The 27407-nt window shown below is 45.3% G+C and overlaps 1 protein-coding gene across 2 annotated transcripts in view; it reads right to left on the bottom strand.

The window, feature by feature from the left end:
- Nucleotides 1-27407, bottom strand: part of TMEM201 (transmembrane protein 201) — a 75394-nt gene that overhangs the window by 8413 nt on the left and 39574 nt on the right. The window contains exons 7-8 of one of the 2 annotated variants that reach the window (XM_077458040.1): nucleotides 21368-21585; nucleotides 6340-6411 (exon numbers count right to left, since the gene is read on the bottom strand). In XM_077458040.1, the coding sequence (XP_077314166.1) occupies nucleotides 6340-6411; nucleotides 21368-21585 (290 nt within the window). Of the gene's footprint in view, nucleotides 1-6339; nucleotides 6412-18931; nucleotides 19056-21367; nucleotides 21586-27407 lie in introns of those variants that run through there. The other variant, XM_077458041.1, reaches the window with a different exon arrangement.

The raw sequence follows: 27407 nt of genomic DNA, 5'->3' as shown, positions 1-27407 counted from the left end.
ATTTTTTATTTGCCTACATAAAATCTTCTCTTGATTATAGACTTTGACAATGATACACTCACCTCCCGGAGAGTGTCCTTCACTTGTCTGGATGTTGTGAATGGGTTTTTCTGTACCATAGAGAGGACCCTGCGATCATCCACCACCATTGCCTTCTGTGGACGTCCAGGCCTTTTTTATGTTGCTGAGCTCACCAGTGCGTTCATCTTTCCTCAGAATGTACCAACCTGTTAATTTGGCCACCCCTAATGTTGCTGCCGTCTCTCTGATGGATTTGTTTCGTTTTTGAAGCCTTAGGCCGCGTACACACGCGCGGACTGTTTGCCCAACCTTGTTCGTCAAACAGTCCGCTCAAAATTTGCATGAGCGGACTTGCCCACACACGAGCGGACTGTTTCAGCGAACTGTTTGCCAAACAGTTCGCTCAACTTTTGAAATGAACGGACTCGCCCACGTAAGGAGGAGGCAAATCCGCCCATTTCGAGCGCGTGTACAGGTAGGCGGGGCCCGCGAGGGAGACGTCGCGGGCTCCGCCGCCTGGAATGGGCTTAAAGGGGAACCCCAACGCCGAAAAAAATCGGCGTGGGGGTTCCCCCAAAGTCCACACCAGACCCTTGTCCGAGCACGATACCCGGCCGGCCAGGAAAGGGGGGCGAGCGAGCGCGCCCCCCCTCCTGAGCCGTACCAGGCCGCGTGCCCTCAACATGGGGGGGTGCCTTGGGGAAGGGGGGGCCGCGCGGCCCCCCCACCCCAAAGCACCTTGTCCCCATGTTGATGAGGACAAGGGCCTCTTCCCGACAACCCTGGCCGTTGGTTGTCGGGGTCTGCGGGCGGGGAGCTTATCGGAATCCGGGAGCCCCCTTTAAGAAGGGGGCCCCCGGATACCGGCCCCCACCCTATGTGAATGAGTATGGGGTACAATGTACCCCTACCCATTCACCTGTGAAATAAAGTACAAAAAAAAACACAACACAGGGAAAAAATATTTTATTGCACAGCTCCGGGGGTCTTCTCGCCGGACTCCTCCGCTATCTGTGTGTAGCTCTTTTACTAGCGGAGGAGTCCGGCTTTCTTCCTCCCCGCCGCCGGCTGTGCGGTCACTTATATAGTGACAATGGGGCGGTGTCACATGGTATATGTCACATGGGTTGGTCACATGGTGACCCCGCCCCCTTACAATGTCATAGTCCCCATAGGCTCGCTCGCCCCCCTTTCCTGGCCGGCCGGGTAGCGTGCTCGGACAAGGGTCTGGTGTGGACTTTGGGGGAACCCCCACGCCGATTTTTTTCGGCGTTGGGGTTCCCCTTTAAGCCCATTCCAGGCGGCGGAGCCCGCGACGTCTCCCTCGCGGGCCCCGCCTACCTGTACACGCGCTCGAAATGGGCGGACTTTCCGAGCGGGAACAGTTTGCTCATTTCGAAAGTAGCCTACACACGGGCGGACTGTTCGCTCAAACACAGTTTCAGCGGACAGTTTTTCGGAATTTCCGAAAGACTTTGTCCGTCCAACTGTCCGCTGAAACTGTCCGCTGAAAGCCCACACACGGGCGGACTGTTCAGCGGACAAGGTTGGGCGAACAGTCCGCCCGTGTGTACGCGGCCTTACAATGACCCGTTTCACTTGCATAGACACAGCTTCTTAGAACACGTGGTGTAGGTTCAAAGCAATAGATTCCAAAGGCAAATACCACACTTAGAAACAACTCCAGACCTTTTACCTGCTTAAGACCCCTTTCACAAGAAAGGTAGCGCCAGCGTTTTTCAGGCGCTACAGCGCTAAAAATAGCACCTGTATATCACCTAAAAAAAGCTTCTAAGTTCACTCCAGTGTCAAAGCCCGAAATCAATGAGGTAGCGCTGCTATACTGCCGGCAAAAAGCCGGCCGCTAGTGAGGAGTTAAAATTGCCCCACTAGCGGGCAAATAGCGCCGCTAAAATAATGCCACTTTACCGCTGATGGCCTAGGCAGCATGGTGTGAAAGGGCGCTAAATGATGAACAAATAAAGGAGTAGCCCACACCTGCCCATCAAACAGCTTTTGATTCAATTGTCCAATTCTTTTGGTCCCTTGAAAAAGGGGAGTTGGCTATTCTTAAGAGCTGCAATTCCTAAACCCTTCCTCAGATTTGGATTTACACACCCCCAAATTAAACCTGAGAGTGTGCACTTTCAGCCCATATCCATTACATAACCACAGCTTGAATATGTTTTGGTAAATATCTGAAAAAAAAAAAAAAAAAAAAAACTAAAATTGTGCCTGTGTCCAAATATATATGGAAGGAACTGTATATCCTTTTGTATTATGCAAACCCTTTTCTGGGTTGGAGAACGTAAACAGCTCAGTTTCAGCAAACTTTTCATTTTTACAATAAGATTGCTTCAGAGACCACCAACAGACGTACATGCACCTTCCAGAATCAGGATATAGTTCTACTCTGGTAGCGGACCCTTTTACATGCGTAAAAAAAAAATTTGCTAATAACTGCACAAATCTGACAGTCACAAAATGGGAAAGTTCCATGCCACATAAGCGCTGTTATTCAACTGAAGGTGTTCTATAAATGAGAACTTGTATGTCTGTCTTTCACACCTGGGCAATCAGGTCCATTTAAAACAGTGATCTTGTCTGGCGGAATAGTCAAAGTGTTACTAAAAACCAGGACCCTGCATTCACGATATCTGGTCTTCTACAGTACACAGAGCATGGAAATGCAATTGTTTTTAGTAAATATAAACTGCTAAATACCTTTTCTCATCAGCAGTATAGCAGTCTTGTGGCTTCTATCAGTTACTGGTAAAGCTTGAAGGAGGAGTTTTTATACTGCACTGAGCTGTCCTATCAGGATCCAGGAACCATGACCCTCTGTCTAGACAGTGGTGACTGGCCCTGTTCTGATCACATGCACTCTCCAAAGAAAAAAAAGAAAACAAAACAAACACACACACCTCTAACTGAGCATGTGCAACTTGACTCCAAGGCTCTTTACTATCCAGATATGTTCTGGAGTCAGTGGAAGAGGGTCTGCATACAGGATCAAACAGCCTTTTTACACAATAAATATGATTAACCCCTTAGGTTCCACAGTGAGTATAACAAGCATGCTTTACAGCTTATACAATCTGATTTTACCATTGTGGGTTTAGTAAAACTTTAAACTTCACCTTTAGGGCCCATGCACATCTTGCAATTTGGGATTGCACGAAGCTTGATGCCCAAAAACTGAGCAGGAGCTTCCTTTTTCGAGCGACAAATGCAAGTGAATGGGCTGCTTAATGTGACACGCAGAATCACATGAAAATCGCAATGTGAAAATGCCATAGCAGGAATGAGCGAATAATGCGAATGAGACCTTATAGAAAAAAAAAATGCACATAATTTTGCAGTTAAAATATATACATTTTTATTATTTTCCTGCAGATACTTGGAAAGCAATGCACCGGCAATCAGTGGATCATGGGTGCAAGGTCGGGCTTGTGCAGACAAGACCTACAGCTTTCAGCACGTACCTGCATACGGCTGTCTATTCAAAAGCTGCAGGGCTTGTGAATTAATTACATGGGCGATCATCAGCACCCTTGCAGTTCACAGAAAGCTACAAGTCATCTGACACAGTGGCAGACAGTACTAGCAGTTCATCCATTCAGAAATTTCTGTGAATGAATGACATGGCTGTGTGGGTTGAGCCCCACATTTTTTTCAATTGTGACAGATGGTGCAGGGAGAGGACCCCCCCCCCCCCCCACCCATTGTCACAATGAGTTATGGGGTGGGTGCGGGTATTTACACCCTAAGAGTCCATTCACACAGGGGCAACACGACTTGTAGGCGACTTGAGTCAGGCAACTTGGACACGACTTGAGTTAAGATCACAGCGCGACTTGGGACGACTTCAAAACGACTTGTGATGACTTCAAGCGCGACTTGGGACGACTTACAAGTCGCCCCAGGCCAGGCGACTTTTGCCGTGGCCAAGCAGAGAATGAGCTCAAGGGGAAACTCCACGCCAAATTTCTGAAAAAAATTTGGCGTGGGTTCCCCCTCCGAGAGCATACCAGGCCCTTAGGTCTGGTATGGATTCCAAGGGGAACCCCCTACGCCGAAAAAACGGCGTGGGGGTCCCCCCCAGATCCACACCAGACCCTTATCCGAGCACGCTACCCGGCCGGCCAGGAAAAGGGGTGGGGACGAGCGGGCGCTCACCCCCTCCTGAGCCGTACCAGGCCGCGTGCCCTCAACATGGGGGGGTGCCTTGGGGGAGGGAGGGCGTGTGCCCCCCCACCCCAAAGCACCTTGTCCCCATGTCGATGAGGACAAGGGCCTCTTCCCGACAACCCTGGCCGTTGGTTGTCGGGGTCTGCGGGCGGGGGGCTTATCGGAATCCGGGAGCCCCTTTTAATAAGGGGGCCCCCGGATACCGGCCCCCCACCCTATGTGAATGAATATGGGGTACAATGTACCCCTACCCATTCACCTGTGAAATAAAGTACAAAAAAAAACACAGGGAAAAAATATTTTATTGCACAGCTCCGGGGGTCTTCCGTCTTCGGGGGTCTTCTCGTCGGATTCCTCCGCTATCTTCTTGTAGCTCTTTTGCTAGCGGAGGAGTCCGGCTTTCTTCCTCCCCGCCGCCGGCCTCTTCTCCCGACTTCGGGGGTCTTGTCCCCCTCTTCGGTTCTTCTGCCGGGCCACCGCGCCTTCTTATAGCTCTTTTAGAGGCGGTGGCCCGGTCTTCTGTCGCCGCCGTCGCCTTCCGTTCTTCTTCTTCTTCTTCTCCTGGAGATGTTGACTCGACGAGCTCTCCGGCCACAATGTCAGGGACGCGCTCCGCTGCCACTTATATAGGGACAATGGGGCGGTGTCACATGGGTTGATGTCACATGGGTTGGTCACATGGGTTGATGTCACATGGTAAGGGGGCGGGGTCACCATGTGACATCAACCCATGTGACCAACCCACGTGACATCAACCCATGTGACACCGCCCCATTGTCCCTATACAAGTGGCAGCGGAGCGCGTCCCTGGCATTGTGGCCGGAGAGCTCGTCGAGTCAACATCTCCAGGAGAAGAACGGAAGGCGGCGGCGGCGACAGAAGACCGGGCCACCGCCTCTAAAAGAGCTATAAGAAGGAGCGGTGGCCCGGCAGAAGAACAGAAGAGGGGGACAAGACCCCCGAAGTCGGGAGAAGAGGCCGGCGGCGGGGAGGAAGAAAGCCGGACTCCTCCGCTAGCAAAAGAGCTACAAGAAGATAGCGGAGGAGTCCGACGAGAAGACCCCCGAAGACGGAAGACCCCCGGAGCTGTGCAATAAAATATTTTTTCCCTGTGTTTTTTTTTGTACTTTATTTCACAGGTGAATGGGTAGGGGTACATTGTACCCCATACTCATTCACATAGGGTGGGGGGCCGGTATCCGGGGGCCCCCTTATTAAAGGGGGCTCCCGGATTCCGATAAGCCCCCCGCCCGCAGACCCCGACAACCAACGGCCAGGGTTGTCGGGAAGAGGCCCTTGTCCTCATCGACATGGGGACAAGGTGCTTTGGGGTGGGGGGGCGCACCCCCTCCCTCCCCCAAGGCACCCCCCCATGTTGAGGGCACGCGGCCTGGTACAGCTCAGGAGGGGGGGGGGGCGCCCGCTCGTCCCCACCCCCTTTCCTGGCCGGCCGGGTAGCGTGCTCGGATAAGGGTCTGGTGTGGATCTGAGGGGGACCCCCACGCCGTTTTTTCGGCGTAGGGGGTTCCCCTTGGAATCCATACCAGACCTAAGGGCCTGGTATGCTCTCGGAGGGGGAACCCACGCCAAATTTTTTTCAGAAATTTGGCGTGGAGTGCCCTCTTGAGAGCTGATAATTCTGTCAGAGTCGCCTCCGTATAGACGGAGATCCGACTTGGAGGCGATCTCCATTGAAATCAATGGGTACCGGTCGCCTACAAGTCGGATAGAAGTAGTACAGGAACCTTTTCTGAAGTCGGAGCGACTTCAGTAGTGTGCATTAAGACGGCTCTCATTCACTTACATTGCTTTTTAAATGTTGTCCGACCTGAGGCGACTAGGGGCGACCTGAAGTCGGATCAGGAGTTGCCCCTGTGTGAATGGACTCCAAGAGCACTTTAAAAAAAAAGTGATAGCATGTGCAGGGAAAAGATGGGGAGGATCAAGTGCAGAGGGGGCAGAAGCTAGAACATATTACATGCTCCACCCTAGAGGTGGAACATGTTCCAAAGGTGAACTTGGCCTTTGAAGGGTCAATGAACTTTATGGCTCATAAATTCCTTTTACAAGTGAACATCATAAAGGAAAAGTTAAAACACTGCTAATAATTAACACAACTCATCTTACCTGACCCTGGAGAATCCTTGTATGTAGATGCCCGAGACGCTGGACGGCTGCCACTGAACAGGTACCCCGAATCTAAAAACATGTGAGAGGTAACTATGTAACTAGGTTCACGGTAAGTTATCAATCACACTTCTGGGCGACTGCAATTATTTTTTTTTGTTCAGAGTATAAGCTAAGGAAGAATAAAGTTTCACAGCATATACCGTTTATGTATTACTATACAGACTTTACCAGGAAAACATTGTAAAAGACTATTAGGAGGAAATATTGATTGTAACCGTTGAAAAGACTGTTGGTTTGGCTTTATTGTTGATCCTCTTGCCTAAATACTTTGCATCACTGTCCTGGAGCTTGGACTAGGCCAATGTGTCCAGTAGAAGTGGGGAAAAAAATAAATAAAAAAAAATAGGCTAGAACAGCAACTAGAGATGCACGGAAATGTCGGTGGCCGAAACATATCGGATAGAGCTGAACGATTCTGGCCAAAATGAGAATCGCAATTTTTTTTGCTTAGAATAAAGATCACAGATTCTCTCGGCGTAAGATCTTTCATATTATACATTTGTAATTTCTTTCATATTAATTCATTTGTGTATTTGTAAGACCGCTGCGCAAATACAGTGTGACATAAAATATTGCAACAACCACCATTTTACGGTCTGTGCAAAAAAAAAAAAAAAATTGTAAATACATAATATATGTGTGTGTGTGTGTGCGCACACACACACACACACACACACACACACACACACACACACATATATATATATATATATATATATATATATATATATATATATATATATATATATATATATATATATATATTAAGAATAATGATTTTAACTAGAAACCGAGTGCCAGAAAAAGGTTTAGTCTTTAAGTGGTTAAACTTCCCTCATTTAGAGACCGAAAGGTCATTCCTTTGATCTAATGAACAAAACGTTACAATGTTTAGACCCCTTTCACACTGGGGCCCGCTGCTGCTTAGTGTTAAAGCGAGGCTTCTTTTATCTGCGCTATGGCACTGTTTAAGTGGCGCTTTTTGGCCGCTGTCGGATCGCTTTTTAAACTCAAAGGAAGGGTTAAAAGCACCGGTGTTTGGGGAAGCGCTGCTCATTCATTTCAATGGGCAGGGCTTTTTGGGAGCGCTAAAAACTGCGCTCCCAAACCGCCCCAAAGATGCTGCTTGCAGGACTTTTCCTAAGATCCTGGAAGCGCCCCGCCCCAGTGTGAAAAGACACACTAATGAATGTGAGGCGGTTTTCAGGCGCTAGAGGCTATTTCTAGCGCAAAAATGCTTGAAAATTGCCTCAGTGTGAAAGAGGTCTTCCGCGGCTGAGGAATGTTGTGGAACTTGGCAGACTGCCTGGATTTTTCTTTTTTGACAGCTGTCGGCTTGAGCAGAGAACTGTCTGCATGAAATTGGGAAAATGCTTTAAGATCATTGGGGGCGGGGGGGGACGGGGATTGCAATGTCGGTTGTTAACAATTAATCGTGCAGCTCCAATATCGGGCGAAAATTCTGAATTTTGCCAATGGCTGACAAATGCATATCCATATCCACAAATTCACGATATTAATTAAAAAGTCAAATAGAATACAATTATATATATATAAAAACTTTTTTTTAAAACGATAATTTTCGTCAAAGTGCATCCTGAATATACAGGTTCGGCACCAAAATTTCCATTCAGTGCACCTCTAACCGTAACCAACATTTTCAAAAAGGAGAGGAGCACCATCTACCTACAAGTTGCTCACTTGACAGGTTTCCCTGACAGAAGTCTGTCAGATTAAAGCCTCGTACACACAATTGAATTTTCGGCAGGGAATTGTGGGATGACAGACTGTTGGCCTAAAATCCAACCGTTAGTACGTTCCATCAGACAATTGCTGTGCAATTTTCCACCAACAAATGTCGGATGGCAAGCTAGTAAATTTTCGGTGGACACCGGTCTGTTGTCAGATTTTCGTATAGTCTGTACGCAAGTACGTCACACAAAAGTTGAAAGTACAAACACTCATGCTCGGAATCAATGCTCAAACACGACATTAGCAGAAGGTGCCCAAAGTGTGGCGCTCAAGAGCTAAAATTCCACACAGTACGTCACTACATTCGTGTTTATTGACCAACCATTGTGTACCGTTTAGTATGCAAGACAAGTTCCTGGCACACGCCCTTTAGACAAAAGTCTGACGCTTTGTCTGCCGAAAATCTGATTGTGTGCACGAAGCCTTAAAGGAAAGAGTCATCCGGGTGAAAAAAAAATCTCTTCCTTGATATCATTTTCAGAACTGAAAAGCAAGTTTCTTTAACACTTTATTCTACTCTTCCACAATGTTTCTACTGGTTCTGGGATTAAACAGGTGGTGAGACAGAGCAAGCAAAATGATAGACGTTCCACCAATGTTCACATATTGCATGCTACAGAGTCAAAAGTACATAGTAAATGTTATAGCTACAAGAACTTGGCAATTAATGCAGTGCTGCACATCAGTCGCATTTCTCACAAGCCAAAAAGCATTAAGCCTCCATTTCACATTAGTGCGTCTCCAAAGTTGCACGATTTCCAGTGTGACTTTGGAGCTCGACTTTTAATCCAACTTTACATTCTATGGATTGAAGACACATCACAGTAGTGCAGGCACATTTTCAAAGCCGATTTGAACAGGTGCCAATAAAAAAAAAAAAAGAAGAAAATGGTGTGCGGCCCGCCACACGACTTTGATGTCCAAAGTCGCATGACAAATCGCACAGGTGTGAATGGAGTCTTAGAGTTGAACTCCAGAGGAAGTAAAAAGGCTGCTCGTTTATCTCTAGGGCAGCCTTTCCTAACAAGAATATCTCCAGAAGGTTGCTGGGGGTTCCTTGAGCAAGGAGCAGTTTTTGCCTCTTCGATAAGTTGCCACTGAAACCAATGATCTTTTTAGCTCTCTGTAAAAGGGAATTCTTCCCACGGACTCCAAAATGTAGGGGACTGTCTTCCCTTCGACAACCACACTAGTTTACAGTGAACTGAAGATGGTTCCTGAACCATTATTTCAAGGGTCCCTCCGAATTAAAGAGGATTGAGAAAAGCTGATCTAGGGGAACAAGAAAAAAATCGATTTTCCTTATCCGATTCTCCGCTCCCACTCCTCCTGTGCTATAAGGCCAGTCCCCACAGTATCGTCTCCTTTATTGCTCCAGCAGTTGCAGGTCCACCAACACCAAGATCAGAGGTTTCAAAGCCCTGCAGCGGACATGAGGATACCGAGCAGCAGCCCACTGGTGAAGCGTAGGGGAGCGGAGGATTGGGTAAAAAAAAAAAACAGCTTTTCCGGTCCCCTGGACCTAAACAAGCATTTAACCCTTGCAATACAGGCGCATCCCCACTGCATAGATGGATTTTTTAATTTTCCCTCAAGTTGGCTGTAGGAAGTGAACACTGCCCTTGTGTCACCTAAAGGCAAACATGGGAGCGTCAAAAGATATTTGGGAGGGGTATGGTAATTCCCAGGATATAGACAACAGTGGGGGACAAGGAAAAAAAAAAGAAAGAAAGTGAAAGAATTTGGTGAATATTTCTAAAAACTCTTTTGCATTGAGCCACTGTTAAGTCATGTTTGATGGCAAATACAAACTTCCGCACATGACCCATCATAACAGCACCGTATAGTACAAAGAGCGGAGTCGGCTCCTGTGCGCCTGTTCTAAGGCTGCAGACAGGAAACAATCAGGAATGTAGTTATCAGCCTGCCTTATAGCAGTCTCTCAATTTCCTGTACAAGAGGGATCAGAGTGCATAGACTGCATTCCACAGGAGTCAGCTGCATACCAGCCCTGGGAAAGGGCCTAACAATAGTGGAATTCACTAGTGAAGGCAAAAAAAAAAAAAAAACTGGAGTTAGTACTTACCGGTAACTCCTTTTCCGGTGGTCTTCCAGGACAGCCCTTGAGAGATGGAGCTCCTCCCATCGACACAGGAAACACATTGCCACAGTTCAAAAGGCGGTCCCTCAGGTCCCTGGTCAGTCATTCACCAAGAACCGAAGGATGGAACTGAAAAACATATAAACCATAACAGGTAATAACATTAGTACATCACTACAATCAAATAAAGGGTGGGATCGTGCTGTCCTGGAAGACCACCGGAAAAGGAGTTACCGGTAAGTACTAACTCCAGTTTTCCCAAGTGTTCTTCCAGGACAGCCCTTGAGAGGATCCCCAAGTACTTACCAGATTAGGGGGGGACCACGGCCTGGAGGACTTTCCTCCCAAAGGCCTGATCCTGACTAGACATTAAGTCCAGTCGGTAATGCCTTGTAAAGGTGGAAAAGCTTGACCATGTGGCTGCTTTACATACCTGCTCCGGGGTGGCACCAGCTCTTTCTGCCCAGGATGCAGACAACGCTCTTGTTGAGTGAGCTTTAACACCCTCAGGAGGATCTCTATTCAAGGCCTTATACCCCTCTGCTATAGCTAGCCTAATCCATCTAGCTATGGTTACTTTTGAAGCTTTCTGTCCCCTACGCTGTCCGGAAAAAAGGACAAAAAGGGAGTCTGAGATTCTGAATGGATTTGTTATTTTAAGATATTCTAGAATACACCTCCTCACATCCAATAAATGAAAACGTTCCTCTTTCTCATTTGCTGCATTTTGACAAAATGAAGGGAGGACAATATCTTGGGACCTATGGAAGCTAGATGCTACCTTTGGTAAGAACCCAGGGTCTGTCTTTAGAATGACTCTGTCTTCTAGGATCTGTAGGAATGGTTCCCTGATGGAAAGTGCTTGGATTTCACTGACCCTACGGGCTGAAGTGATTGCCACCAGGAGAACTGTCTTAAAGGTAATAAGCCTTAGGGAGGCCTCTGAGATAGGCTCAAAGGGTGACCCCAAGAAAGCTTTTAGCACAACTGCTAAATCCCAGGATGGGACTTTTGTGATTCTGACTGGCTTGCGTCTAGCGACTGCCTTACAGAATCTAGCGACAAAAGGATTTTCCTGTAAGCGTTCATCTAGGTATACACTTAAGGCAGCTATCTGTACTTTAATAGTACTTAGGGTTAAACCCTTGTTTACACCTTCCTGTAAAAACTGTAGAATATTAGCCGTATTTATGTCCCGGCCATTCAGCCAGCTATTGAATTTTTTCCAGACTTTTTTGTAAATAGCTCTCGTGACTGGTTTGCGACTCTGTAGTAAGGTCGCAATTACCTCGTCTGACAGGCCCTTACTCCTTAAGATTTCCTCCTCAGTAACCACGCTGACAGCTTCAGTGTGGCGACCTGCGGATGGTAAAGAGGTCCCTGCGACAGGAGGTCCTGTCTGTAGGGAAGTCTTAGAGGCGGACAGTCTGTCAATTGCAGCAACGTTGTGAACCACGGTCTCCTGGGCCAAAAAGGTGCTACTAGAATCAAACAGGTTTTTTCCTTGAGGAATCTTGCTAGGACCCTCGGAATGAGATGAAGAGGGGGAAATGCATACGCCAGACTGAAAGTCCATGGAGTTTGCAAGGCATCTACCGCCAGGGGTTGATCTCCTGGGTTTAGCGAGAAAAAATTGGGAACCTTTGCATTTTTCTTGCTCGCAAAAAGGTCTACCTCTGGTTCTCCCCAGTGAGCTGTTATGAGATTGAATGCCTCTGGGTGTAAGGACCATTCTTGGTTCGAAATCCTCTGTCGACTCAAGAAGTCCGCCTTGTTGTTCAGCTCCCCTTTCAGGTGAACTGCAGAAATGGATTCCAGATTGGCTTCTGCCCACTGGAGAATGCGTCTGGCTACCAACATCAAACGAGGACTTCTGGTTCCTCCTTGTTTGTTTATGTATGCTACAGCCGTCGTATTGTCTGAACGGACTTGTAGATGGTGACCCTGTATTGCGGGGTGGAAAGCTAGAACAGCTCTCAGGATTGCTGTTAGTTCTTTCCAATTGGAAGAGAAACATTTCTCCTCCGGGGTCCACTTGTCCTGGACCCAGCTTGAGCCTAGGTGGGCTCCCCAGCCCCAACTGCTCGCATCCGTTGTTAGTGTTGAAGTGATAGGAAGGACCCAATGAACCCCTTTGTTTAGGTTCTCCCTGTCCTTCCACCACCAGAGGGAGCGTTTTACCCTTGAGGGGATCGATACCTCCTCCTCCAGATCTCTGCCTTTTAATTGTTCTAACAGAAAACCCTGAAGTTCTCTTTGATGGAACCTGGCCCATTGTACGGCTGGAATGGCTGCCGTCATAAGACCTAAGACCGACATTACTTCCCTCACCGTACACTTGGGGCTGCATTGAAGAAAAGATATTCTCTGCCACAGATTCAAAATCTTTTCTTCCGGCAGTATAATTTTCTGATCTACAGACTTGATCCAGTACCCCAGATACAGGATCTCCTGTGTTGGGGTTGTCTTGGATTTCTCCTGACTGACAATCCACCCTAATCGACTCAGACTGAGTTGAGTCAATTCTAGGTCCTGAGAAAGACGACTCTCTGAGTGGGCTGTTAGGAGCAGATCGTCTAGGTAGGGGATAATTGAGACTGATTGAAGCCTCAGAGGAACTAAAGCCTCTCCGAGAACCTTGGTAAAGATTCTCGGAGAGGATGATAGACCGAAGGGAAGTGCTCTGCACTGAAAGTGGTAAACCTTTGTGTCTATCTGCACTGCCATCCGAAGGAATTTCTGGCATTCCTCCCTTATTGGAATGTGCAGATAAGCATCCCTTAGGTCCAGGGTTGCCATAAATGTCTCTTTCTGCAGGAGATTCTTTATGGAATAAATGGACTCCATCCGAAATCTCTTGTAACGGATGGAGCGATTCAGTGGACGGAGGTTCATAATTAGTCTGAATCTCCCTGACGGTTTTCTTACCACAAAGATGTGCGAGTAAAAACCGTCCCCTTGTTCCTGAATAGGGACTGGTGTCAATACTTCTTGATCTACCATTTCCCCTATTAGTAAAGGTAAGGCCCTGGCCTTTTCTGAGTGACTTGGAAGCTTTGTCACCAGAAACTTGGAAGGAGGGTTGCTGTGAAATTCCAGCGCATGACCCCTTTTTATTATGTTTAAGACAAACTCGTTCGAGGTTGTCTCTTCCCATTGAGGAAGAAATTTGCTTAATCTTCCTCCCACAGGAACCCTGACGTCACTGGGGTTTGGGATCCTGATTGGGGCGGCTAAACAGTATGCCCCCTTTTCCTTTCCCTTTATGTCCCGACCAATGTTTTTTGGGGGTTGAACTCTTCTCTGATTTAGAGGGTTCCTTAAAGGGACGAAAAATTTTTCTTTGAAAATTTTTCTTTTTTGCAGGAAAGGTTTTCTTTTTGTCCGCCGTCCTTTCTAAGGCGGAGTCTAATTCAGGCCCGAAGACTAAGTCTCCTGTAAAAGGGACGCTGCACAGGCGGGTTTTAGACGCCGTGTCTCCCCCCCAGGTTTTCATCCATACTGACCTCCTTGCTGCCACTGAAAGTGCTGCAGATTTAGCCGTAAATTTAACGGAGTCCGTGGAGGCGTCAGAGATGAAACTGGTGGCCTTAAAAAGCATAGGGAAAGATTTCAAAAGCTCCCCCCTAGGAGTGCCTGCCTTTAAGTGTTCTTGTAGTTGCGATAACCAGAACTCCAGGTTTCTAGCTACACAGGAAGTGGCTAGAGCTGGTTTTAAGCCTGCCATAGAGGCATCCCAGGCCCTCTTTAAGACAATGTCTGTTCTCCTGTCCATGGGATCTTTCAGGTGGCCCATATCCTCAAAGGCCAGATCAGCCTGCTTTGAGATTTTGGACAGAGGGGCGTCTAGTTTTGGATTTTTATTCCAGACCGCCTCTGGGCTCTCATCAAAAGGGAACCTTCTCTTAAGGGATTTAGGAAAGAAAACCTTCTTGTCTGGTTCAGACCACTCCTTAAGGACAAGGTCAGAAAGCACCTTATGTATAGGAAAAACCCTTGCTTTCTTTTTCCCCAGAGCCTCATACATTTGATCATGTCTGGATAACTGAGTTTCTTCCTCCTCAATTTCCAGCGTATCATAGATAGCCCCCATTAGCTCATCTACTTCCTCGAGAGATAATCTATATTTTGAGGCTTTAGATGCTGCTTGATCCTCTTCCTGACCCGAGTCAGTGTCAGAGGATTCGGGGCTAATCAACGTGGGGCTAGGCTCCCTGACCATACGGGGCTCCCCTGAGCTGGGTGTTGTAAGGCATGGTGAGGATGAGATTATAGTTGTTTTACTCGTGGAGGCAGCTGCAGCTGATCCCACGTCAGTGATTAACTCCCGGAGGGACTTAAAGGTCGACGCCATTTCCTCTTTAAAGGAGCCCAAAAACTTTGCTAAAGGGGAATCTGCCTCAGATTTAAGCAAGCTTGCAATGCATTGCTTGCATAGGGCTTTGTTAGAGCCAGAGGACAACCTATTCCCACAATTAGGACACTTTTTGCGGCCTGTCTCGTCTTCCCTTGGCATCTCTTTAGCCTGAAAATAAGAAGACAAAGGATTTCTTAGCGTCAGAACCATGTCCCTCTTAGAATCACCACTAACAAACAACCTCACTGTGAGTAAACCGCCACCGTGGGGTACTACAGGGCCCAGCCTACAAACACCACCACTCCACCAGAGTAATAGCATGCCCAGCAGCCTACCTGGGTTTGGCTGGTGCCTGTCTCCGCCGGAGTATCCTGGGGAATAGCCTCCATGGTCCCCCTCTGACGCTCCGAATCCCGCCGCTAATCCGGTATAGCTGGACGCTGGTCGGGCTTTACAGGCACAGCGCTGGCTCTCCCTCTCCTCCTTGTACCCTTAGAGACCCGGAACCGGAAGTCTCGGCACGCAGTGATGACGCGGTTCCGCCGGAAGTGAACGCTCGGCGTCTCCGACCCCCTGCAACGAGGAGGGAAGATGGAAGGTTCCACTCACCACTCCTGGGGGAAACCGGCGTCATTCTGCCCCTGGCCACCTCGGCACTGGAAGGAGGAGGGTAACGGGTCTGCTCCGGTTCAGCTGGACGGTACCCGAGCCAAAGAAAAAAAGGTATGGACCCAAACTGCAGCCATAAACCAGGACCCGGTCCCTTAGGCTTGCAGGTTCTCAGGCAGCCCCTGAGAGGGGCCTCCAGGTTCCTGGCAACATGTTCCTCCGACGGAGGAAACACAAATGACTGACCAGGGACCTGAGGGACCGCCTTTTGAACTGTGGCAATGTGTTTCCTGTGTCGATGGGAGGAGCTCCATCTCTCAAGGGCTGTCCTGGAAGAACACTTGGGAAAAAACATTCTTGAAAAAGCGGAGCAAGCCTCTCTGGGCGACGCTAAAATATAAAAAAAAAGTAGATGTTCTTCCTTCCTTCCTGCCGAGAGCACCTTTCTTCTGATCCTAGCGAGAAAGCAGCTAGGATACAAGTCCAGCTATCAACACCTTCAGAAACAGCTTGGTCTTTGCCACCAACATACACATTGCTCCTCTTGAATACTAGAACTCCTGAAGGGGCACAATATGAGAGAGGTGGTGCATTACATGAGCGCTCATCACTTTCTTACCTTGATCAGACTTCTTTAGAAGCTGTAGGACGACAGAACACTGAAGCTAAAATGCAAACTGAAAAGCACATGTAACGAAGCGAGATGTAGACGGTAACATCCAAGACTTTGAAGGCTCACTATTGTACCCAAGAACCAGTAAATGGTATGAACATTCTATATTACCAAAAGTATTGGGACACCTGCCTTTACACGCACAAACTTTAATGGCATCCCAGTCTTGGCAGGTAGGGTTCAATATTGAGTTGGCCCACCCTTTGCAGCTATAACAGCTTCAACTCTTCTGGGAAGGCTGTCCACAAGGTTTAGGAGTGTGTCCATGGGAAAGTTTGACCGTTCTTCCAGAAGCCCATTTGTGAGGTCAGGCACGGATGTTGGATGAGAAGGCCTGGCTCGCAGTCTCTGTTCTAATTCATCCCAAGGGTGCTCTATAGGGTTGAGGTGCAGGCCAGTCAAGTTCCTCCTCCCCAAACTCGCTCATCTAGGTCTTTATGGGCTTTGCTTTGTGCACTGGTGCGCAGTCATGTTGGAACACAAAGGGGCCATCCCCCAAACTGTTCCCACAAAGTTGAGAGCATGAAATTGTCCAAAATGTCTTGGTATGCTGATGCCTTAAGAGTTCCCTTCGCTGGAACTAAGGGGCCAAGCCCAAACCCTGAAAAACAACCCCACAGCATAATCCTCCCTCCACCAAATGATTTGAACCAGTGCACAATGCAAGGTCTATAAAGACATGGATGATTGACTTTGGGGTGGAGAAACTTGACTGGCCTGCACAGAGTCCTGACCTTAACCTGATAGAACACCTTTGGGATGAATTCGAGTGGAGACTGCAAGCCAGGCCTTCTCGCCCAACATCAGTGCCTGACCTCACAAATGCGCTTCTGGAAGAATGGTCAAACATTCCTATAGACACACTCCTAAACCTTGTGGACGGCCTTCCCAGAGGAGTTTAAGCTGTTATAGCTGCAAATGGTGGGCCAACTCAATATTGATGCCTAAAATCTCACAAAAAAAAGTGCAGTTTTGATCAAAACGTGTTATAAGTAAAAAGTGCTAAATGTCCTTTTTACAAGTGCATTATTGAATTAAAAATCCAAAATCCTTTATATCAACGTTCTTGTGCAAAACGATGTGCATCCTAAATCACAGCATCAGTCTTCAGTGAATCACTCCTGAAGACTGATACTGTGAACTAGGATGCACATTTTGATTCTTTGATCACAACTGCACTTTGTATTTATTGTGATATAAGCGCTGTGTATTGGATCAATTAATGACTGGAACACATATTGCATTGTATACAGCAGCTGACAGAAGTGGTTTCACTAAGCGCGGGTGTCAAAAGGTTTAGTTTAAGATCAAAAAATGTGTAGTATATTTGTTTCATCAGCAGAAGCACCATTTTCTCCAGGCCAATGAATGATTTTATCCCATTACTCCATTCATTCCACAGGACACCAAGACTTCCCAGTTATAAAAAACATTTGTTGCACAAATGTCCAAAAGCATTCGGACAAGTTGAACGAGAGTATTATTATTATATATATATATATATATATATTTTTTTTTAAAGCTTGTTGTTCTCGTGCGCGCCCCCAAAGGTGTGCAGATCGGAGACAAGGCGTGTCCCTCGGACACAGCCTACCCCCAATCAGGGAAAAGAGCCAATGAAATTGGCTCTTTACCACGTGACCGGCTGTGTCCAAGCACAGCCAGTCACAAGTGTAAACATACCAGGACTGTTACCGGGTTCCCCTCCTCACACACCAATCCAGTGAGAAAGCATAACAGCGAGTTACTGTGTGCTATTACTACTGTGCCCGGATTGCTGCCCCCCCCCCCCCAGAATAAAGAGTACCCGTCTGAGTACTTATGTGAGCCCAGCAGTGCCTGACAGACGGACAATTTCTACCCAACATGCAGCCCATTCGTCCCCGCTGTGCAGCCCATCTGTGTCACCTGTCATACAGCCACCATGAAAGTATCTACTCCAGAAGAGGCATACCAAATGCCAAGCCTGACCGATGAGAGCAGTGGGGAGATCTCACCGCCCCAGTACAGTTCCGATTCTGGTTTGCAATACGAGCCCCCTGGGTGCAGTACATCTGAATCGGAGGAGGAAGTAGTCCGTCCGAAAAGACGACGTTCTAAACACAAGGCAGCTACCAGCAGCGCCAGACACCCCAATGGCGCTAGACCCCAGGAGGAGAGGCCCAGTACAGGCGCTGCTAGACCCCCAGCACAAGCGCTGGAATGTCATGCAAAAGAAGTAGGGCCCAAACCCATCTTCCAGATGCCTTGGAAAACCCATTGTGGCTGACTTCTAGCATAGGGTCAGCCACAATTTCACAGCACAGCCAGGTGTGCAGGCCAACATAGAAGGTTTCTCTGAAATAGATTTTTTAAATGTATTTTTCCCTGATGAGTTACTTCAAAGCATCGTGGACCAAACAATTATTTTTGCCCATCAGTACATAGAAAATAACCCCAACTCATGCTATGCCCACCCTTGAATGGAGACCCCCCTAACAGTGGAGGAGCTTACACTATTTTAAGGCATTATGCTCAACATGGGCCTTAAAAAAAAAAAAAAAAACTGCATGCATATTGGTCTACCAGCCCCCTTCACCACATGCCAATTTTTTCAACTCTGATGTCCAGGTTCGCTATGACATAATCATGTGGTTCCTGCAATTCAGTGATAACTCGCAGTGTAGTGGAGTGGAGGGATAGGAAAGAGGTTTACATCATGTCCACCATCCATGATGACCCCCCTCGGTGGAATGTTGCAGAAGACGCAGTCCCGTTCAAAAGGCTTGCTGTATCAATGAATGGGGGTGGATGGATTTAAAGGATCAAATGCTGCAGTCCTATCTTTCAACGCGAAAGTCCCTCCAGGTGGAGGCAGGCCATGACCAGGTGCTGTGGAGTCTACACCCACCCACAGAAAGACGCTCGCCACAGACCTACGGTAAACTATAAGAGTTAAATAAACACACACGGATTAATTTGCATTGTCCCTTCTATTTCTGTATATGGGTGATGGCACTATTTAAAAAAATAAAAAAACCATAAAACATCTAAAGTACCTTTTTCCTAATGGATACACAGCTGTCACATGACCCCGCTCTCTCCCAGCCTGTCTGCAGGGAAACCTAAGCAGGAGGAGCCTCTAGTCCTCTGCTGCTGGTCACATGTTCAAAATCAAACAGCTTTTGGGATACAAAATAAAAATAAATATCAATAAACTGTTTTAAATAATCAAACAAATATATATATTTGAAAATCAAATCTTTATCAATTTTTGGCAACAAATAGTGTGGGTGGATATCTGCCAGTCACAGGCTCGCCCCTCCAGCCTGTGTCTTCGTCCTTGTACACACGGTCGGAGAATCCGTCGGAATGTGTCCTATCGGACCGTGTCGTCAGATAATCCGACTGTGTGCGGTATGCATCGGACTGATTCCGTCTGAATATCCGTCGGACCCAATTTTCCAACTTGTTGGAAATATTTCCTGACCAACTGGGCTGGTCGGACATACTCCGATCAAGTGTAGAGAATTTTGATCGGACCAAGTGCCACGCACGCTCAGATCAAATTCCTACATCAAAGCTATTGGCTACTAGCCTGAATGTAGTCCCATCGTAACGAAATAACGTCATCACGTTCTGAAAGATCGGATTTTTCGCCAACGTGTGTATGCAACAGTTTCGGACAAGATCCGACGGACAAAATCCGATGGGAAAAATCCGACGGATTTGGTTGTGGAAATCTCCAACCGTGTGTACAGGGGCTTAGAATAACCACCTGTCGACCACCCTATAGCAGTTTTAATACTACAGGGCGGCCGCACTGCGCAGGATCATGTATATACACACATACACACGTGATCCTGCACTTCCCGGTATCAGGTGCAAGTGCGCGTTGCCTGTGGTTCACTCCTGTTGTGATTCTATACAGAAGGAGCTGATCAGCGGGTCCCACGGACCTGATCTCTGCCATCACCAGCCGATCTTTTACGACACAGGTAGAATAGTGATCTGCCTATGTAAACAAGGCAGATCGCCATTCCGTCCTTAAGGCAAAGCAGAAACTATGGATCTATGCCTTCCCCTAGTAAAAGCACCTCCTACACTACAGTAGAACACCAGCTAGGCACACATTTAACCCTTTGATTGCCCCTGTTAACCCCTTCCCAGCCAGTGGCATTAGTACAGTGACAGTGCATATTTTTAGCACTGATCACCATATTCGTGTTACTGGTCCCCAAAATGTGTCGGTGTCCAGTTTGTCGGCCACAATATCCCAGTCCTACTACAAGTTGCTGATCCCAGCTATTACTAGTAAAAAAAAAAAAAAAAAAATGAATTCCATAAATATATCCCATATTTTGTTGATGCTATAACTTTTGTGCAAAATCAATATACGCTTATTGTGATTTTATTTTTATTTTTTCTTACCAAAAATATGTAGCAGAATACACATTGGCCTAAATTGATTAAGGAATTCGATTTTTTTAAATTTTTTTATTGGATATGTTTTATAGCAGAAAGTAAAAAAAATTGTTTTTCCATAATTGACAGCTTTTTATTTATAGTGACAAAAAAAAAAACTTAAAAAAACAAAAACACAAAAAAAAAAAAAACGAAAAAAAAGAAAAAAGAAAAAGAAAAACAACGCAGAGGGGATCAAATACCACCAAAAGAAAGCTCTGTTGGGGGGGCATCATTTTCAGTTAAAGTAACGCAGTGCCATATAGGAAAAAATGGCCTGGTCTGGGGGGGGGGTAAATCTTCTGGAGCTGAAGTCTCCATTAATGTAATATCCCACCCCATTATGTTAAGCTGGTTAGTGGGCATGAAAGAGGAGGGAGGGAGCTGTCATTTACCACTGTGTATATGTCCACGTTTGTGACTCTAAAGTCACATGGGATGCTCAGTGATCGGGAGGAAATGCTCAGCATAGAAACGCACTGAAAACTGAGCATGTGCAGAGCTGCTACCACAACTGTGAAGTCCCTAGCTGAGTTTGGGACAGAAGGCGGAGATAGAGAACCGCAGGATCAACCAGTTTTTTTTTTTTTTTTTTGCAGAATACAGAAAGCCAATCTCATAGTGACCGATTATGAACAGCCTGTATTCTCTGCATAATGACTGAAGTACCCAAAAAGTCGCATCTTGCTTTTTGTATTTGAAATCCTAAGGATGCGGCAAACAGCGGAGTCTAATCCCCTATACTTATGTAGTATTTTGTCATAGGGCAAGAAAGCAAGAAAACTCCTTTGTAAATTATATTTTTCACCTGGCTGGAGTCCAGGATTAATGTTTGAGTAAATGTTGACCAATTTTACATCGCAGTTTGATCAGTGGCTGTTACAAACAAAATATGTGTCAGGCACATTGTAAATGCAAGCTCTGTACTTGCAAAGTATGCTCGTCGACAGTACAATAAGATTGGGGGGGGGGGGGGGGGGAGCTTGAGGACACCTGAAAGATCAGATTGTGCACAGCAATAAAGTTTTACCTGTCCGTGTGAGGGATGGGATGGTTCCAAGGGAAAGGGCTCTGTTCAGACGTCCAGGCAAGGAAGACGATGAGGCTTTGCGCTGTGAACGATTGGCTTGCTGGTTCAGCAACTGCAGAAGACCTGGTGGTGTAGAGAACAATGCAGACGACAAGTCCGGAAGAACAACCCCATTATCCAAGCTTCCAAACTGGTAGGCCGGGTCACCAGAAAAATACCTGTAGAGGGAATCTGAACAGTCACATGACAAGCACACAAAACACTACAGTGGAGAACAATTTCACTTTTGGGAGAGAGTAAGGTTTAGAATCTGTCAGTTGGGGGAAGATTACAGAAGTTTAAAAAAATAAAATAAAATGAGTGCCCAGTGCCAACTCATTGGTGCCACCTCATCAGTGCCCATTAGTGAAGGAGAGAAAACGTACTTATTTACACAATTTTATAACAGAAAAAAAAAAAAAAAAAAAAATTTTGGCCTTTGTTTAGCAAAGAATAAAAACCCCAGAGGTGATGATAAAAATTTGGTTTGGGTACAGTGTTGCATGACCACGCAATTGTCATTCAAAGTGTGACAGCGCTGAAAGCTGAAAATTGGCTTCGGCAGGAAGGGGGGAAAGTGCCCGGTATTGGATTGGTTAAAGAACTGTATTGAAAGGAAAAATAAAAATTATTATATATATCCAAACTATGGTAATTAAACTCCAGACAGTGCTTTAAATTTTTTTTTACAGGTTGCTAGTTTGGCGTTTGAGGTGGTCTAGTGCTCGAATTATTGCTTTCGCTATAACAGTTATGGCCATACCTCACATGTGGTGCGAACAGAGTTTACATATTTCTGCATGTGATTTTCTGCTTTCATTTTTGTTTTCTTTTATTGTACACTGGCTCCTTTTTTTTTAATCACTTTTATTCCTATCACAAGAAATGTAAACATCCCTTGTGATGAAAGGAATGACAGGTGCTCTTTAAAGACATCTGGGGTCCAGATCCCTCCTCTACCCTGGAAAGCACGAGATCAAATAAAAAAAAAAAAAAAAAAAAACAAATTATATATATAATATATATATATATATATATATTATATTATATTATATTATATTATATTATATTATATTATATTATATTATATTATATTATATTATATTATATTATATTATATTATATTATATTATATTATATTATATTATATTATATTATATATATTATATATATATATATATATATATATATATATATATATATGTGTGTGTTACCTTCGCTCTGCAGAAAAACTAAAAAAAATAAATAGCAGTGATTCTGCCAGAGCCAGAAGCGACATCAGGACGTCGCTTCCGGCCTCCCAGGACAATAGTAATGGCCGGGGACCATCCGTTCTGTCGAGAAGCCCCCCCCCCCCAAATCGGGTAGTGCCCGGGATGAAGGATATATGTGCCGTACGCTGATTTTAACACCAGCTTGTGAGGGTGAGCTGGCTGGTGTTCGGTCAGTGTGCCCCACGCTCCCGTGGGGAGTTCACGTCCATGATGGGTGGATTGTGGGCAGAATTAGCTGGCCAGTGCTGCAGAAAAACAAAAAAAAATTTATATATTTATTTATAATTATATATATATATATATATATATATATATATATATATATATATATATATATATATATATATATATATATATATATATATATATATATAATTTTGCGATGGGCAGATTTTTACATTTCTCCACCCATCAGTTATTTTTTTTGCAGCACTGGCAATCTAATTTCGGAGGCATTATGGCCTCCCAAATGACACAGAAGAGCCCCGGTATAACCACTTCAAGCTAAAGATGTCCATGGACATACAACGGTGGGGGAAGTGGTTAAATTGCTACCTACTAGTCAGACTACAGGAGTCTCAATCTTTTATGCTCGAGGAACCCTTGCGTTTTCAGGTCTTGGGTAACCCCTGAAATAGCTGGAGTGATATTAGTGTAATCAACTAGTTGTAGATATAACTAAAAGCATAAGTACATTTTTATATAAACACTGTGTGGGGCTCAGGGGACACTTACATTGCATTTCTGCTCAGCAGAAAAGGCCAACAGAGCATTGGTGTTTAGTGGAAAACTTGATTTTAACACCACTGTTATAGAACCCTGGTTAAGAAACCCTGCTTTAATAAACCACTTGACCTCCGGAAGATTTACTCCCCTTCATGACCAGGCCATTTTTTGCTATAAAGGGACTGCATTCATTTTAATGACAATTGCATGTGACACTGTACCTAAATAAAATGTCATTTGTTTCCCCATAAATTGAGCTTTCTTTTGGTGGCGTTAGATCACCTCTGCAGTGTATTTTGCAGAGGCGATACACTCTAATGTATTTTTTGTGCTATAAAACAAAAAAAATACCAACATTTTGAAAAAGAAAGAAAATAAATCAGATTTCTTCATAAAATTTAGGCCAATATGTATTCTGCTACATATTTTTTTTTTTTTAACAGAAGACAAACCCAATAAGCATATATTGATTGGTTTACGCGAACATTAGAGCGTCTACAAACTATGGGATACATTTATGGAATTTTTATACTAGTAATGACGGCTATCAGCGGCTATAGCGAGACTGCAAGATATTGCAGACAGACACCTGACACTTTGCAGGAATCAGTGACACCAATAAAGTGATCAGTTCTAAAAATATGCACTGCCCCTGTACTGACACTGGCTGAGCAGAGGTTACCAGGGGCAATCAAAGGGTTAATTGTGTGCCTAGCCAGTCTTTTTGTGTAAATGGTGTGCTGCTGTCATTAGGGGAAGAGATAGATTCTCTCCCCCCCCCCCCCCCCCCTCCCCGTCAGAACTCAGATATGCCTTGTTTACATCTCAGTTCTGTATTTTACGGACGATTGGCGTAATGCCGGAGGACATTGAGTGCCAGGGACCCGCAGATCGGCTTTTCCTCCGAATTATACAAGCGGCACACCGGCGAATTGCATACCCCGTGCAGGCGTAAATGCAGAATCACACACACACACAATTATATATATATATATATATATATATATATATATATATATATATATATATATATATATATATACACACACATATATATATATATATATATACACACATATACACACACACACATACATACATACATACACACACAATACATATATTTATTTTACACACATGATCCTGTGCACAGCTGCCATCCTGTAGCAGTAAAAGCGCTACAAGGTAGTCAGCAAGTGGTTAAAGTCCAGTGTCAGCACAGCTCTATCATGCATGGATATGGAGGCTCTGAGGGCAGAGACTGCCAACTACAGTACACTGCTTTAACCAGTATTTAGGAGAGTGATAGGCAGTGGGATATTGCACAGTCCTGTGCTATGCCAATATCGAAAACCTAGAAGAAATACCTTTGCTTTTGTCAGCGGATGCCGCTTGTCCTTCGCTGCTGCTGACAATACTCACTACTCAGCTAATGCAATTCAAGGCTCCATTCTATACCTTGGAGGTAAATAGGAAACTACTGACATGTTTCAAAAGACACGAAAAGCATAGATAAAACACGCTTGTGTACAAATATACAACTACAAAAAATGTAGTTGAAAAAAAAAAATCTGAATATACAGATTCTTAAAGGGTTTGTTAACCCACGATTTAATTTATACAATCCGCTCCTAAGGATATGTCCCCCCCTGTGTGTGTTTTATAAAAAATATCTATATATACACCTTATTTGTGAGCGCTGATTGGTGGTCACGTGACCCTACGGCTCTCTCCTCTGTCTGACAGATGCAGCGGGAGGGGCCGAGTTTCCCACGCTGATGTCAGTCTGAAGGGGAGGAGAGAGCCAGCGGGTCACTTGACCGTCGATCAGCGCTCACAAATAAGGTATATGCAGCTTGGGGGGGGGGGGGGGGTGATAGGACAGAGGAGAGACATCAGGGTTGTGTATGACGGTGGCACGTAAGCAGACCACTGTGTCAGGGCTCAGCAGCCATGATACACCATGATCAGTTTACATAGAGGGTAGAACAGGCAGGATCAGCCAGGTTTGTTTTTTTGTTTTGTTTTGTTTTTTTAAGTGTTACAGGGGGGCAAAATGACACAGCACAAGCGCTGTGCTGTATAAAATTATACAATTCTTTGAATGGAGCAGGATCCATTTTTTTTGGGGGGGGGGGGGGTAACAAACACTAATAAATATACGTCAACACTGTCCTTGTTCTCAAAGATTAAACACTGATCCTACCCATATGTTCCTCCAGCACCTGTCTTCAGCAGCTGAGGAGAGATCTGCACAAACATCTGAAGGCACTTAGGACGGCGCGTCTGCCCAACTTGTTCAACACTAAAAGCCTTGATAAAAAGCAGACGCTTGCCGCAGCTGTCCTGAAGCTCAATGCACCCTTAGCAAGCAAGGCCATACAATCAAGAATCTGTCCTAACAGCAGCTGAGAGAGATGGGGTAGAACCGGAACAAGCCTGGCTGAAAAACAGCACATCACTAAGCTAGTCTGCACATAATGAATCCGCAAATGCATTATTTTGTCTAATAGTAATAATGACGAGGCTTGTTCCATCTTCTAATCCCAAAGTCGATTTGTGATGCCCTTGAAAGCATGCATCTTAAAGTTTTGCAAGTTTACTTCTGCATGTCCTAGGTGCCTGTGAACCCAGCCATTGCCTGTAAATCTCTGCTAAGTGAAAGTCCATTGGTGTGGCATAGTCTCCTCAATTCAAAGTTCACAATTTATGGGAGACATTGAACCGAGATAAAAAGAGGAGGCAACACGATAACGAAGCTTCCCTACCGTAGAATTCATTGTGTGTATAGTAAGGTTTAAAAAAAAAAAAAAAAAAAAAAAAAAAAAAAAAAAAAAAAAGGGAAAGGAAAAAGAAAGATGCCCATTACAACCCAACTTGATTTAGGGTTGGCAAACTCAAAAAAGCTATGAAATGTACTGCTGAATTAGAGTCCAACACCACCTAAGCAAATATTAAACAAGCTTGAGAAATATATATATATATATATATATATATATATATATATATATATATATATATATATATATATATATATATATATATATATATATATATATATATATATATATATATATATATGTCACCAAGCGGACCACGGTCCAGATCAGGGCCTACTCAATGTCTCATCCGGACCCCTGAGGTTCCACCCTTTAGGAGTCGTTCTGCCCACAGCCATCACCACTGCTATTCTTAGAGAGCTGACAGCCGGAGGCAGAACAGCTCTGGACAGAGAGCAGGGGGCTGCCCGAGTTAACAAGCTGGTGATTGGATGCGAGGATGCAAGGCAATCATCACACAAACAAATGCGATTCATATCTCTGCTGGAAGAATATTTTACCGACTGGACCTCCGAGAAAATTTAATTCAATACCCCTGGCATAAATCTTTGTGTTTACAGCCAGTCATACATGGATCGAAATTTGGCTGATTCAGTAGGGACTAGCCAAATTTTTATTCATGTATGGGCAGGTTGATTGTAGATTGTGCCAACCAGCCTGTCCGATTTCTTTTACATGAGGTTACTGCCAGCAGCTATAGCTGCTAGCATTGCGTTCTGACAGCCTGGAAGGCTCCCCCCCCCCCACCAGAACACCACAGGAAACATCCCCCAACCAACACTGTCCGCAGAAGGCTTTTTAAAAAAAGTCTCTCTCAGAACAGGAGTCCAACAGCCACTGAAACAGAATACAAAAACGGCACAAACCAGACACTTGAAAATGTTGAAAGCTCACAGTAAGTGAAGGATGCCTTCCAAGACCAATGACAGACCTTGCAAAAAGACTTAACTTTTGGCCTCACAGAAATCACAGATTGGAGGTAGCTAGCAACCAAGAAACACAAGGGCAAACGAGTCCCAAGGACAGAAGATCTTAATGATCTGTCACAGGGGTCATAATAGATGGGCATGCCACATCTGCCTGGGGCCACTGGCATGCCCTCCATCTTGATCTTTCAAAGCAGACGAGGAAGAAGTTTCATTTTAGAGAAAAGAAAAGATA

This window comes from Lithobates pipiens, unplaced genomic scaffold (assembly GCF_037356315.1).
Source record: "Lithobates pipiens isolate NorthernLeopardFrog02 unplaced genomic scaffold, aLitPip1_a1.2 Scaffold_27, whole genome shotgun sequence".
Lineage (NCBI taxonomy): Eukaryota > Metazoa > Chordata > Amphibia > Anura > Ranidae > Lithobates > Lithobates pipiens.
Note: the sequence above shows the minus strand (reverse complement) of the source record. Positions and strands in the feature narration are given on the sequence as shown.